The following is a 13357-nucleotide window of genomic DNA, read 5'->3' as shown; positions in this document are numbered from 1 at the left end:
CAAACATTCCCATTCACATTTTATGCTATATGGCAGTGATCATCAACTAGATTCAGCCACGGAACTATTTCTTGAGCGGATGGTCAGGAGGCCGGAACATAATTACAAATAATTTGTAAACTGCAAATCAACCACAAGAAGCCCAAACAGATGTAATATTTGACAAAAACATAATAATTTCAAAATGTGCTTACATTTGTATACGATCACATATCTCTATATTATGCATGGCAATACTGTGGAAAAGATCACTGAGAGGTGATTTGCTGGTGTTTTTTAGTATTTTATGTCCAACAATAAAATAACCTAGTTGGGGAAACCTGCTATTCGGTGTGTGTGTGTGTGTGTGTGTGTGTGTGTGTGTGTGTGTGTGTGTGTGTGTGTGTGTGTGTGTGTGTGTGTGTGTGTGTGTGTGTGTGTGTGTGTGTGTGTGTGTGTGTGTGTGTGTGTGTGTGTGTGTGTGTGTGTGTGTGTGTGTGTGTGTGTGTGTGTGAGGGAGAGAGCGTTTGAATGAGTGAATGAATAAACAATGTAACGTAAACAATGAACGAAAAGTTTAGTTGAACTCATTCATGTTTACAAGTTTTCTTTATTATCATCAGTACGTAATGGCATCCAGATTGTCAGGTTATAATTGTTTTGGACAGGTAATAAAGAGCAGGTGTGTGGTTTTCTATCTGCTAAGTAGAGAGGCAGCAAATCAAAACTGTGCTGTGGCACAGAGACACACATCACAGAGAAACCAAGAGGTACAGGCTACTGCTCATCACCATGGCAACACTGATGGAACAGGAGAGGCCTAGGTAATGTAGAACAGGACAAAGTTCAAAAAAGACTATTCCAAACATAGAAATAGGATTGATAGAACAGATATGTTGCTCGTGTTAATGTGTAAATCAGCTTATTATTCCAACAATAGCATCAGATTTTCTGTATGAAGTATCCAGTGTGGCAGCAGAAATGGCAAATACTGGGTATCTGTTTTATTCAATCTATTTCTCTACTCTGTGTATCTCTCTCTGTCTCCTTGCTGAAGGCTTTAAACACACAGTCCTCTCCTTCACTAGGGGTTCATGTGAAAAGGGAGCAGTTGGCAGAATTAAACTTGATTCCTTTATTTTCATTAGGAGGAAATGTTTAACAGCTCAGAGAAAGCGCGTCAGCTAAAAATAGATTTATAATGATAGAAATGTTGATAACAATATCCATAATGTTTCAGGTGAAAGAAAAAGGCAAAAGGCAGTGAAAATAAATTATCTGGATAACAATAATAACAACAATAATAATAATACCATTAATAATATACAGTTTCAAATTAAGCTTTATAAACTTATTTTTTTCTTTTAATTGTTTCTTTTTTTGTTGTAATGTCCATTAAAAATAGTAGAAGTCCATGAGCAGAAATCCAGCATATATTTGTTAAATGGTGTGAAGGGAATTGCTCTGTCTTCGCCCCAAAGTTGTCTTCACCACCCTCGTATCTCACACATTTACAATATTCACAGTTACTTCAGACTTGCCCGGCACATACCACTGCAGCAGGACGGGGGCGAGGTGGGAGGGGACGGTATATGCATGGGGATGGATGGAGGTGAGGTGTAGTCTATCTCTGGTCTAAGAAGGTACCTAATAGAGAGTAAAATAGCCCCGCCCCGACCCCACCCCACCCCACCCATCAGTGGATGCTGCCTGGTTCCCCTATACCCCACGTACCCTTTACATTCTCTCTATACAGCAAGACAATCAACATAGACAAACCAAATGCATGTCTTTAACATTATACACATTGTCCTCAAGCAAGAGGCCTATACGACCCTCAACCCCCATTAGAAAACGGAACAATCTTCACATCCCCTGTGCCTCCCCATCCTCCCCAGCTCAGCCCATGGCGGTAACCATGTTGGAGTGGTGGGGGTGGCCAAAGGAGGGGTGTATGGGTGTGGGGGTGGGCAGCATGTGACCAGCGTGGCTAAAAGGGGGCAGGTGGCCCATGTGGGTCATGTGTCCAGCCAGGGAGGAAGCACTGAAAGGAGAGGACTTCTCGTGCATGCACTTAGAGAGCTCCTCGTAACCGTCGTTGACCCGCCTGCCCTTCTTGGACTTGTTGGACATCTTGCGGTTGCGTGTCTGGATCCCTTCCTTCTTCATGGTCAGAGGTCGGTTCACCTGTAGGGAGAAGGAGATGGAGGGAGAGATGAGTGACCGGGTTGGGAGGGTTTTTATAATCAACTTAATGTGTTTGAATTGAATGGACTACGTACAGGAATAACCATATCTAGATACAGTTATTTGTCTTTTTCTCTAAAGAAATGTAACAATACAAATAAAATGCAGAAACAGTACGCAGCTTACTCCCTAAAACCAAGGCCATATTCAATGTAATACATGGCAATGCACCAAGACTTAACCTTCAACAGTTATGCCTCATTTGAACAGACGCAGTTGGTCTGTCTGAATAACAGTCCCACCATTGTGAGTCTCAAGGGGATGACGCCTACCATGGAAACAATAAAGCACAAAGAAAGAAAACACCAACAGGGCCCAGTGTGTCTGTGGGGCCAAGCTCTGCATCCATCTCTCCCTCCTTCCCTCCATCCCTTTCTCCCTATCCCTCTTCCTTATCCTATTCCAATCAGTGCAACCTTTTCGTCTTCCTGACCTGGCTGGCTGCGTGTGGGTAAGGGCTGGTCAGGCTGCGTGTGGGTAAGGGCTGGTCAGGCTGCGTGTGGGTAAGGGCTGGTCAGGCTGCGTGTGGGTAAGGGCTGGTCAGGCTGCGTGTGGGTAAGGGCTGGTCAGGCTGCGTGTGGGTAAGGGCTGGTCAGGCTGCGTGTGGGTAAGGGCTGGTCTGCGTGTGGGTAAGGGCTGGTCAGGCTGCGTGTGGGTAAGGGCTGGTCAGGCTGCGTGTGGGTAAGGGCTGGTCAGGCTGCGTGTGGGTAAGGGCTGGTCAGGCTGCGTGTGGGTAAGGGGTTGCTGGTCAGGCTGGTCAGCGTGTGGGTAAGGGCTGGTCAGGCTGCGTGTGGGTAAGGGCTGGTCAGGCTGCGTGTGGGTAAGGGCTGGTCAGGCTGCGTGTGGGTAAGGGCTGGTCAGGCTGCGTGTGGGTAAGGGCTGGTCAGGCTGCGTGTGGGTAAGGGCTGGTCAGGCTGCGTGTGGGTAAGGGCTGGTCAGGCTGCGTGTGGGTAAGGGCTGGTCAGGCTGCGTGTGGGTAAGGGCTGGTCAGGCTGCGTGTGGATAAGGGCTGGTCAGGCTGCGTGTGGGTAAGGGCTGGTCAGGCTGCGTGTGGGTAAGGGCTGGTCAGGCTGCGTGTGGGTAAGGGCTGGTCAGGCTGCGTGTGGGTAAGGGCTGGTCAGGCTGCGTGTGGGTAAGGGCTGGTCAGGCTGCGTGTGGGTAAGGGCTGGTCAGGCTGCGTGTGGGTAAGGGCTGGTCAGGCTGTCAGCAATGAAAGACTTACGTTGTGCAGCTTGTAGTAAAGGCCGCAGGCGTTGCACACAGGGTCTCCATTGCCGTTGCGCCTCCACAGTGTGGTGGTGGTGGTCTGGCAGTTAGCACAACAGGTGCCGGCGCGTCTGGCCGCAGACTGGAGAGGAACATGAAGAAGGCCTTTATTCGACCACAACAGCACGGACACACAACACATGAAAGCATAGGTTGGGAATGACGTTAGTGTCGGGCGGTGTGTATAGTATTTGTATATCAGCTGCTAGGAGCCGAGAAAACATCATATTTCATGCTGTTTTAGATGGAAGTTGTTCCTTATAGTTATAGATTTGCATATGATATCAGAAATGTATTCATATTGCGTGATAGTTTGATAGTTTATTGCAATGTGATTTAATAATGACGGAATTATGCAGTGAAAAGGTATCCAGTCTTTACATTCCCTGACAGAATATTGATCACATACACCAAACAGTTGTATTGTTAGTGTATGAATTGGTCTCTATTAACCTAATAAATCAGGGGTTACTATAAAAGTCATGCTGAATAGATCATATAAGAAAGTAATGGGTTGTCTTTATTGGCTAGTTTTCTCCCAGCATGTGAAATGTTTTAAATTTTACAGACACAGTAGTACACTGATGAACACTGACTATCAAAGCTCTTCCTCTCAGATGCAAAGCATTGCTATTGAATAGAGATTAGGTAGCGAGGGGGGCCATAGGGCAGCATGTGCGATCCCCTGTCATTACAGATGGATTCTTCACACTTAATATGAGACAGTTACACGCATAAAACTTACATATACCCCTTCAGCAAAATATGGTAATCTGAACCCTCAGTCAGAATAGTGCATGGGCCTACACACTTAAGGACAATCATAAAATATGGATTAATGCAAAATACCTCTCTATTGATTCAAGTAGAAATTGCGTCAAAATTGCCCAATATAAACAAACTTCGTAGTAAAGAAGTCTACAAGTCGAGGCTGGAGCCCTAGCATTTGTCCCACAGGTAACAGGGCATAAACCCATTTATTTCACCTCCCCTGCGCGGCCTGCACGCATCTAGTTCTCCATTGCTTTTTTTCTGTGCACCTAAAGTGTCCTTAAATGTTGTACTTATCGCTTTGCTATATTCTATATATTGAGGACTGGCCTGCTTGACCACTGCTATGAAAAAAAGTAAGTGTACTAGCGCGCGACGAACGGAAACATGTGCTGGCCTCGCTTCCTTATCGGTACCGGCAGATATCCGGATAGGAAACGACTGGAAGGACCCTGCGCGAGTACTGAAAACACGCGAGCTGAAAAGTAGGCTACAAACGCACCGGCTACTGACTCAGGGAGAAAAACAACGACTGGATTTTTCAGACATTAGGACCAACGGGAAAATGATGAAACTTTAATACGTTTTTATTGCAGGTTGAAGCTATATTGATTGTGGTCCAGGGATATGCGTTGACCCCAAAATGCATAGCCTAGGCCTGCATGGCGTTTCCGGTTTCAATGTAAAACCGCACAATCAAATGTTTCGGAAAAATCTCAAAACGGGTCTCTAGACTCTCTAAATAGGCCTACAGCGTCGGTGATGCTTTTTGTATAGCCTGCATTGGATGATTCAGACCAGTGCAGTCTTCATGCTGTCGGCGGAATGTCAATAGTATGTCTGTATTTGCCTCAGCCATATCTCGAACATTCTCTTATCAAGATGCGCACAGGATTATATCATCTCTAGGATGGTCCTTAAACAAACGCAGTCAACGTGAAATACGTAGGCCTAAATGATCGACTTATGTCTCAAGCATTAAATGCGTTCAATACTGTTATACGTAACCTTTGATTAATAGATGAATAATCTTATTATTCACCCTGAGACATTTGGGAACCGATTCGTAAATCATTTGAACAGGCGTACGCTAATTAGGCCGCTATTCAAATTCCAAATATGAAGTTGCAGAAAATAAGCCTACCCACTGGTCACCGACATAAATTTAAGGTCTATTCCACGTTGGTTTAATGTAACTTTATTGAAGTTTGCTTTAAAGCAATGTCTCTATTTCTGCAAACCCCCTATTTATTTATTCAAGAGGAGCGTGGAAAGAAAAATACTCTTAAAAAAATCAACTTCGAGTAGTGAAATTAGCTCAACGAAACACATTTTTTAATGGTTATTATTAAATTATGTTTTACATTATTTCTACCTGTATAATTATTATGAATATAATTATTAATAATATTATTATTATTATAATTATGCTATTGATGTATTAGTCCATATGCAAATAGGTTTACGCCCGCGAACGGTAGCCTATTGTGGGCTATTCAAAATGTTTCAGAAAATATTCAGATCATATCTTGAATCGAGAGATTTTGGAGGGAATTGATATGATTCTTTAGGTCCTCATATATCTGTCAACAGGCCGTGGAGAATCCTATTTCTTTGTTTTTCATATTTGATGCAAATCTATATCTCATTGGGTCATATAAATTCCTTCCATTGCTGTTATCTTAATTGCGTGTTTGTTGTTGTTGAGACCAATGGTTTTAAAGTCTGGTTAGCTCAGGGCTATAAATAGGTACTTTTATATGAAAATAATACATTTGAACATTTAATGCTAACAAATTTTTTATTTTATTTTTTGCAATCAATGGAGTCACCAGCACATTAAGTCTGGAAGGACAATTTTCAGTAATGACAACATTTACATAGTGCATTGAACTGCTGTGTAACTGGTCTATATTAGTCTGGATCTGACCTGGCTGCTGCCCTCTGAGGAAAACACAACATTGATGTTGAAATGAGTTCATGATGAGAAGTACACAATGTGATATCAGCCAAGCAGCAAGAAGGCCCAGTCCAGTATTTGGCTAAGCAAAAGGCAGATATATCCATTTACAAGTATGTTGCACACCAGTCACCTAGATTCACTCGCAGAGAAAAGAAACACATTATTTTTCCGTTCTTCTGTTACCTATAAAGTGACTTAATTACACAAAGCGTGCAGTGCACCAGTCACTCATACAGCCTCCACAGCAGACAGTCACAGTGAGCTATATAGTGAGGGATGATAGAGGCCTATGCCGGCCCTGGTATCAGTAGCAGTATCAGAAGTAGCAGCAATAATGATAGCAGAAACAGCACAGATAGCCAGCACTCCGCTAACAGCCTGTGTAAAGGAGCACAAGGGTGAGTGGGAAACACAATTCCCGGAAACTGATTGGGAAAATATAACTTTCCTGGAATTATGCCCCTCCTCTTCCTTCTCCCCCTACCTTGTTCTTTTTTTCCCCCCTCCCATCTCCAACCCTCCGTGTGTGTGTGTGTGTGTGTGTGTGTGTGTGTGTGTGTGTGTGTGTGTGTGTGTGTGTGTGTGTGTGTGTGTGTGTGTGTGTGTGTGTGTGTGTGTGTGTGTGTGTGTGTGTGTGTGTGTGTGTGTGTGTGTGTGTGTGTGTGTGTGTGTGTGTACTCACCAGTCTGCGTTTGGGCTTGATAAGGGGTCGGTTCTGACCGTTCATCTTATGGTAGAGTCCACAGGCGTTGCACAAGTAGTGGCCCGTACCATCCCGTCGCCACAGGGGGGTAGATGTGGCTCCACAGTTGACACACTCACGCCCCTCTGAGCAGCATGCAGGTGGAGGGAGACCACAGGGACATTTATAAAATTAACCTGTTAAATCTAATGACACATTTATCATACATAACAATTATGTAACCTGTAGCAGTGGCAAGTACAATTTTTTAAATGTTATGTTAATTAGCCTGAAAAAGTATGCAAGGACTGCATATTTTTAGGTTAGGTGCACAGAAGCATGGGAAAAGTTTTAAGAATAAAAATTTTGTTTTTAATTTCTAAGCTCTAGTTCTGTTCTTGAATTCCTGTTTATATGAAAAGGCTGCGTATTATTGGTATTAAGTTTGTGTGAAAGAGTGTGTGTTTAACCCTCTGCAGACTCTTGGAATAACAACATGAAAATGCTGCTGCCAGGCTTTATTCCGTTTGACCTGGTTAAGTTCCTCCCTGTCAGTTTTGGGTCAGTTTTGGGTCAGCTGGGACCCAGGCATGCTTCAGACAGGGGCACCCATACACCCACAATGAAATGTGGGCTGTCTCTCACGTTTCTCTACATTTTGCTGTGATTACAATGATTTTCCTCCCCATATATACAGTATGGTGAAAATTAACCTTTAGTACTGGGTTCCCCAACTGGTGGCCCGTGGGCCTTTTTATTTGGCCCCCAAAGTATTAAATAAATGTTGAAATAAATAAATGTTTGACACAAAAGACTGTAAAAACACAAGGAAATCAGCTCCAAGTGATTTTAATGAAAGACATCTGTTCCCAAGTATTCCCTCGCATAATAGACAGACAGTTGATCGTACACAAATGTAAGCAAGGTTTGAAATGATTGTTTTAGGCAAACATTATATCTGTTTGAGCTTATTGCGGTCAATTTGAAGTCTACAAATGATTTGCAATTATGTTCCCGGCCCCCCAACCATCCGCTAAAGAAATAAATTGGCCCACGGCTGAATGTCGTTGATGATCCCCGCTTTAGTGGGTGTGAGTCTGTGCGTGTGTGTACATGTGGCAAAGATGGTCTGATAACCAACATCTCCTTGTTCTTCTCTCAGCCTCATCAGCTCATCGTTATATTGGCTAAACAGCCTGCTATAACTCACTTTAAATCGGAATTCTTAGGAATGATGACCATTCATTAAAGTGACCTGATCACAGTGCAAACTAAGGTAGTAATTTTGAAATATTTCTGCTGCCTACAATGTGGATCAGATTGTCAGTCTAGACTAGTAGAGGTAATACTAACATACATGTGGGTCTTTGCCTCTGTTGGTGGCTCCACATAATGCTGAGTATGGAGAGCCAGAGAAGGAGGGAGAGAAAAAAGAGGGAGACTGAGATGGAGAGAGAGAGGAAGGGGGCCTGGATTAGGGTTAGTCAAACAGGAAGTGCCTCTAAGGTATGCATGAGCAGGGACTCCACCAGAATAGTGTGATGCTATAGAGTTCTGTGGTCCTGCAAGCCACCAATACTGGACATCCCCTCAAAGAAAAACTCCTAGTAACAGGACTGTCTATTCCTTCATGTCAGGGAGAGCCCCTAAGACATAAATATATCAGTGAGGAGGTTCCACTTCCAAACACCTATCTGGGTGTTCATATGATGGAAGTTGCGCCTCTGTCTTACAATGACCATAACTGACAGATGGGGTTTTATTTTTAGGACTACTCTTGGGGTTTATGTTGAGACGTCTAATCCTTAGTTGTGAAATATGGTGAATTGATTTTTTTGTTGGTGCTTTCTTTCTATAACAAATTAATACTGGTGCTCAGTAAAAGGGAGCCGGTTATAAGATAGGGGGCTGCTTGAAGGCAATCAGCTCTGCCTACAGTCATCAAATGTCAGCCTCGACAATGCTGTATTATGTAACAAAGAAACGGCTGATTGTAAATACTGTGTTCTTTTGGCCCAAATGCTCGAGTGGATCTTCTTTTCACACCTCCGGGGCTGTATCCAGTTCACCGTTCTCAAGGGCGTGCCAGCTCGAGCGTAATTGAGTCGCGGTTTACAAAAGAGGATAATAAACGTGTCAGCCGAAGCGGGCCCGCGCTCAGACGAACTTCAGGGCTTGGGTGTGTGCGTGAAGCGAGGCAGTACGCATTGCCTGTCTTTTTTAACCAAATAAAGTAGCCTGGACAAATATATATTACTCAGGCCTGGGACACTGGGATCGTTTGATTTCTTCACAGCTTACAATACGCATGGTTTCTTATTATCATTAGTCTAAGCCTACATTATAATTACATTAGGCCTATGTTGATATTACCGATTTGTACAAAACAAAATGCAGAATGGATATGACCAGTTTACATAATAAAGAGGAAACGGTATGCCCGCTGTTTAAAAACGTGGCTGCATAAATTAGGCCAGAAAAAGTCACAGCATAGCATAACCTCACACCACCTCTTACTGTTGTATCTGTCCACCCCCACACCATAACAAATAAACAGTTATTGTTAACCTTTTATGTATATAATTCGTCTATTTATTATAGTTAACTATAATAAATGTGTGTGTCCTCTTGGGAATGGAAATAGATTTTGAGATAACATTCTTGATCCATAGGCGAAGCAAAGTCATTCACATACAGGATTTACTATTATGTGGATATCACTGCTTTAGGTGCATGTGTGTGTAGGGGCCTACACCTTCCTACTGGTTGTTTCGAGGCGGACTGTGTTGTTGCGACGAAAGAAACCGGTGTGTGTGTGTGAAAAGAGCTATGAAAGGAGTTATGACAACATACATGCACGATGTAACCTCAGCCCAATTATTCCATGCACACTACTCCGACTTCCACGTCAAGGCTAATTATGATGATATTGCATATTGTCATCCCATTTTGTCCTATTTAATGGAAAGATTGGTAACGGGTAAATCAAATTGCATTAAACTGGGAGTTTTGAAAATGCCATGGACGTTTCATTCAACTTTTTTTTTACCCGTCTTATAGAATAGCCTATAGCCTACATTGGGGAATATTTACGCATGCATTTAAACACAGGCCGTAATATTTACATTCATCTAAATATACATAACAATTCTAGGCTAGCTATTACATATTTGTATTTTTATTTAGGCTATATTTATTATCTACAAGGTATCTTATATTGTTTGGTCTAAAAATGAACTCGTTTTTGTTTTTAGTTTAAACGGTGTTTAGTTTGTTGAGTGCATGGCAGTAATTCAATACACGGTCATAGTATTCTGGTTTTAATATAGGCTATTTGTTTTTTAACTCAATTATGGATTTAGATAAAACAAAACTGTTATAACACTAAGATAGCTTAAATATAGCCTATAAAGCCTATATCCAATAACATAATTTCAGTGTGTTCTGTCATAATAATAATAATATAAAATTATTATTTCATCATCATTTTACTCTGTAACAGAAACATTTGTAAAACATTTTCGAGATAAGATTAGACTCACCTGAGCACGACCGAGTTTTGCTTTTACATTTCGGGGTGAAGCTGGAGGATGATCCTCCGAGCAGGCTGCCGGGGTGGAAGAGACTGCCCCCGTAGTCATGCGCTGCCGGGAGAGAGTATGTGGGGTAGGTCGGTATGGGGTGGTGGGTGGATGGGGTCTGTGCGCTCATTGAGGCCAGGCTGCTCCGGAGAGGACTGGAACCCTCCATTTTCATGCCTTCAGAAATTGACATTTGATACTTGATAGAATCTTTCTCGTCCATTCTCGGGGTAGAGGATGAGGGTGAGGCGGCCCCGAGGTCTGGGGACACATCTTTCGGCGGGGTAGGGGGAAAACTGTAGAGATGTGGACTCGAATGGGACGCGGGTGTTAACGAGGATGCCGAGGCCGTGCTGGCGTTGCTGCTGCAGGGGTATAGGCCACCATGAGCCCCGGAGCCTGAGGCGTGTAGCCCGGTCTTGCTGAAGTGGCTGACCGCCCATGCGTTGTGATGGTGGGCCGCTGAGAGGGCTGCTTTGCCGGGCTCTAGCCATGAAATCCCCGGGCTATGCAGGAGATGTGGCCGGCAGACCTGACCCCCAGCGAAGCGAGCTGTAAGAATAGTAGAATAATATGTTCATAGATGGAATACACAAACCAGCTAATAATGTTACAACTCTCATTGATGATGTGATGCTATAGGATTACAGAAAGTTGGGGCACCGAAGTCCTTAACCTGTTGACGCAGCGTACTTAAAGGAATTATTCGATTCGCGAGGGGCACAAAAAACGCAGTTGGCAGGTATTCAGACAAAACCGCAGAAACTATAACCGCAGAAACTATAACCGCAGAAATATATTTTCTCGTTTTGAGTCATCTTGATATTTTATAGTCAGTGATAAAGATTTAGCAAAGACATGCATGGGGTCTGGTAAGTGCACTGGAACCTCTTTCGCTTGACCCAAGCACTAATACATGACACCCTTTCAGCTATGTATTATTACATAGTTTCTCACTCCTTGTTTATCTGACTAGTTCTTCAGTCAAGAAGGGTAAATTACATTTATTTTACTATAATTTCCTTATTTATGTCATCGGCTGAATTGCTCTCGTGTCCACAACTTTTAATGGTCTCGTCCACTGCCTTACATTTTTGTTCTCCCATGCAAATGAAACTTTATAGCATGCTATCAAACCGATGCATTTAAACCCACCCACATTAATGGGTAAATAAGTCTGTGCGCATTGTTTATTGCTTTGAGAATATACATGAATAGCCTATGCCCACGATAATTCCAACTTTATCCTGATAATTAAGTTGTTTAGGAAAGTGAATGTGAGGTCTTACCGTGAGCCTGACTATAGGACACTCTGGCCCGTGCATGAGCGGAGTTGTGGTAGTACGGGTTTCCCTGCGAGTCAAGATGGTTGAAGAAAACATCCACCTCGTCCGGGGGCAGAAGCTGCGCGGTGGGCTCCATGTAGTTATGCGAAAGGCCGGGGTGGTGAGAATCCGGGTGTTGGCCGTTCAGCACGGCGTGGTGGTGCATCCACCGAGGTGGATCAGCCGCTATATCCATGTCTGTGTGGATCTCTCCGTGTTGGGCAAACAGGGTGAAAAGAGAAGAGGGGCCTCTCTAGAGAGAGGACAACGTGTTCCTGAACCTTACTCTCTCCGCTTTGTCTTTAAAAAAATAGCCTCCCTCTCCTGATAAAAATGTCCTCCTATTGTGGAAAACAGAACATAAATGTGTAGAGAATTTTCGCTCGTCAATCTCCTATAAATCGGTCTTCACTAGTAGTCCGATGAGATCCTCTTGCCTCTCCTTCTTCAACAGGCATCGGGTAGTGTTTGACACTGGACACCTGTAATACAACCGAAAATAGGATGTTCACATTTCAGAGGCATTTACAAGGTGTTACGTGTTTTATTTCTTTGTATGCCTGTCCTGTCCGAAGAGAATCATTCGGGGAGGCTGCTTCTTTTTTTATGTACGATTTGTAAGTGATGTATGTGAAGGTGCAACATAAGATAAACACCTCGAAATACTCGTCCCCACCCAGTCCCATTCCGAGGAACCTGAAATCATCGAGCCATCCTCACCGTAACGCGCACAGATAAGTACTTTTGAACTCATGCGTACTCTCCATACAGGCTAGTAAACTAACAATCGTCAGTACACTCAGAACAAACTGTTAAAATTCTTACAGAGCGGAAGAAGTCATTTGTTTTCTTCACACAATTTTGGAGAAGAAAATAATATACATTTTATGCAAATACCTTGTCTGTCTCAGGCTTGGTTATTCCGATTTCAAGCCCCTTTGGTAGAATTCTCCTCCAGTTAGCAAGTATATTTTCCTTTCTTGTATTGACTCAATTTCTACGGCATATGTTTGGTCTATTTTTCCTTGGTTTTGGCGTAGGGTTATTTGCTGCGTAAACTCCGATGGAGACGGATAGGCCTTTAGCGACATGCAGCTGTAGGAACTGTCAGCACTGGCGCCAGTGAATTCCATGTCATGTGCGCAGGGGCGGGGTCTTGACATCAGCGTTGATCCCGCGACAGCCAATTGGATTCTGCCTTTGCCAATTCTGACAACTGCCTCTGCAGAATCACCATGCCATTCGCCTCTCCATCCCAAGCACCAGCGAGCGGACAGCCCTGGCCCCTGTATGCTTGTCTCATCCCAGAACGTATTAATCAACAGCGTCACCTTATTAGTTAAGCAGCCCGGGGCCACCACCCACACCAATGCTTTCTCAACCAGGGGAGAAATGTCTTTGTTTATGCCAAGTGTAATGATCACTTTATATTCGAATAAAACAGTTATTTTCAATAGGAATGAGTATGTATACCTCTTTATATTTAGGCTACATTAAACTATATGCCAGACTTTTAAAACCCATACGTAAAAAATGCGTAATA

General features: G+C 43.4%; 1 protein-coding gene across 2 annotated transcripts; it reads right to left on the bottom strand.

The window, feature by feature from the left end:
* Window positions 1-580: 580 nt before the first annotated feature.
* On the bottom strand, window positions 581-12936 carry LOC124003710 (GATA-binding factor 2-like). 2 transcript variants are annotated; one of them, XM_046312247.1, is made up of 6 exons: window positions 12712-12936; window positions 11779-12296; window positions 10451-11041; window positions 6909-7066; window positions 3449-3574; window positions 581-2166 (listed from the first exon to the last, which is right to left on the bottom strand). In XM_046312247.1, exons 2-6 carry the CDS (start codon window positions 12008-12010, stop codon window positions 1879-1881), a joined length of 1395 nt encoding a protein of 464 aa, XP_046168203.1. In that variant the 5' UTR covers window positions 12011-12296; window positions 12712-12936; the 3' UTR covers window positions 581-1878. The 2 variants fall into 2 exon arrangements, with proteins under 2 accessions (XP_046168203.1, XP_046168204.1); XM_046312248.1 differs by having other exon boundaries at window positions 6909-7054.
* Between the last annotated feature and the right edge of the window lie 421 nt (window positions 12937-13357).

Source organism: Oncorhynchus gorbuscha, linkage group LG18 (genome assembly GCF_021184085.1).
Source record: "Oncorhynchus gorbuscha isolate QuinsamMale2020 ecotype Even-year linkage group LG18, OgorEven_v1.0, whole genome shotgun sequence".
NCBI classification, from domain to species: Eukaryota; Metazoa; Chordata; class Actinopteri; order Salmoniformes; family Salmonidae; genus Oncorhynchus; species Oncorhynchus gorbuscha.
This window is presented reverse-complemented; position numbering and strand designations above follow the sequence as displayed.

What these genes read in the sequence shown, in the direction of transcription:
- LOC124003710 (XM_046312247.1), bottom strand. Translation starts at nt 12,010, where the DNA reads ATGGATATAGCGGCTGATCCACCTCGGTGGATGCACCACCACGCCGTG. An exon ending in CAAAACTCGGTCGTGCTCAG is followed by an intron (nt 7,067 to 10,450) that starts GTGAGTCTAATC and finishes TCCCTCCACCTG; the next exon opens with CATGCTGCTCAGAGGGGCGT. An exon ending in TCAAGCCCAAACGCAGACTG is followed by an intron (nt 3,575 to 6,908) that starts GTGAGTACACAC and finishes GTTCCTCTCCAG; the next exon opens with TCTGCGGCCAGACGCGCCGG.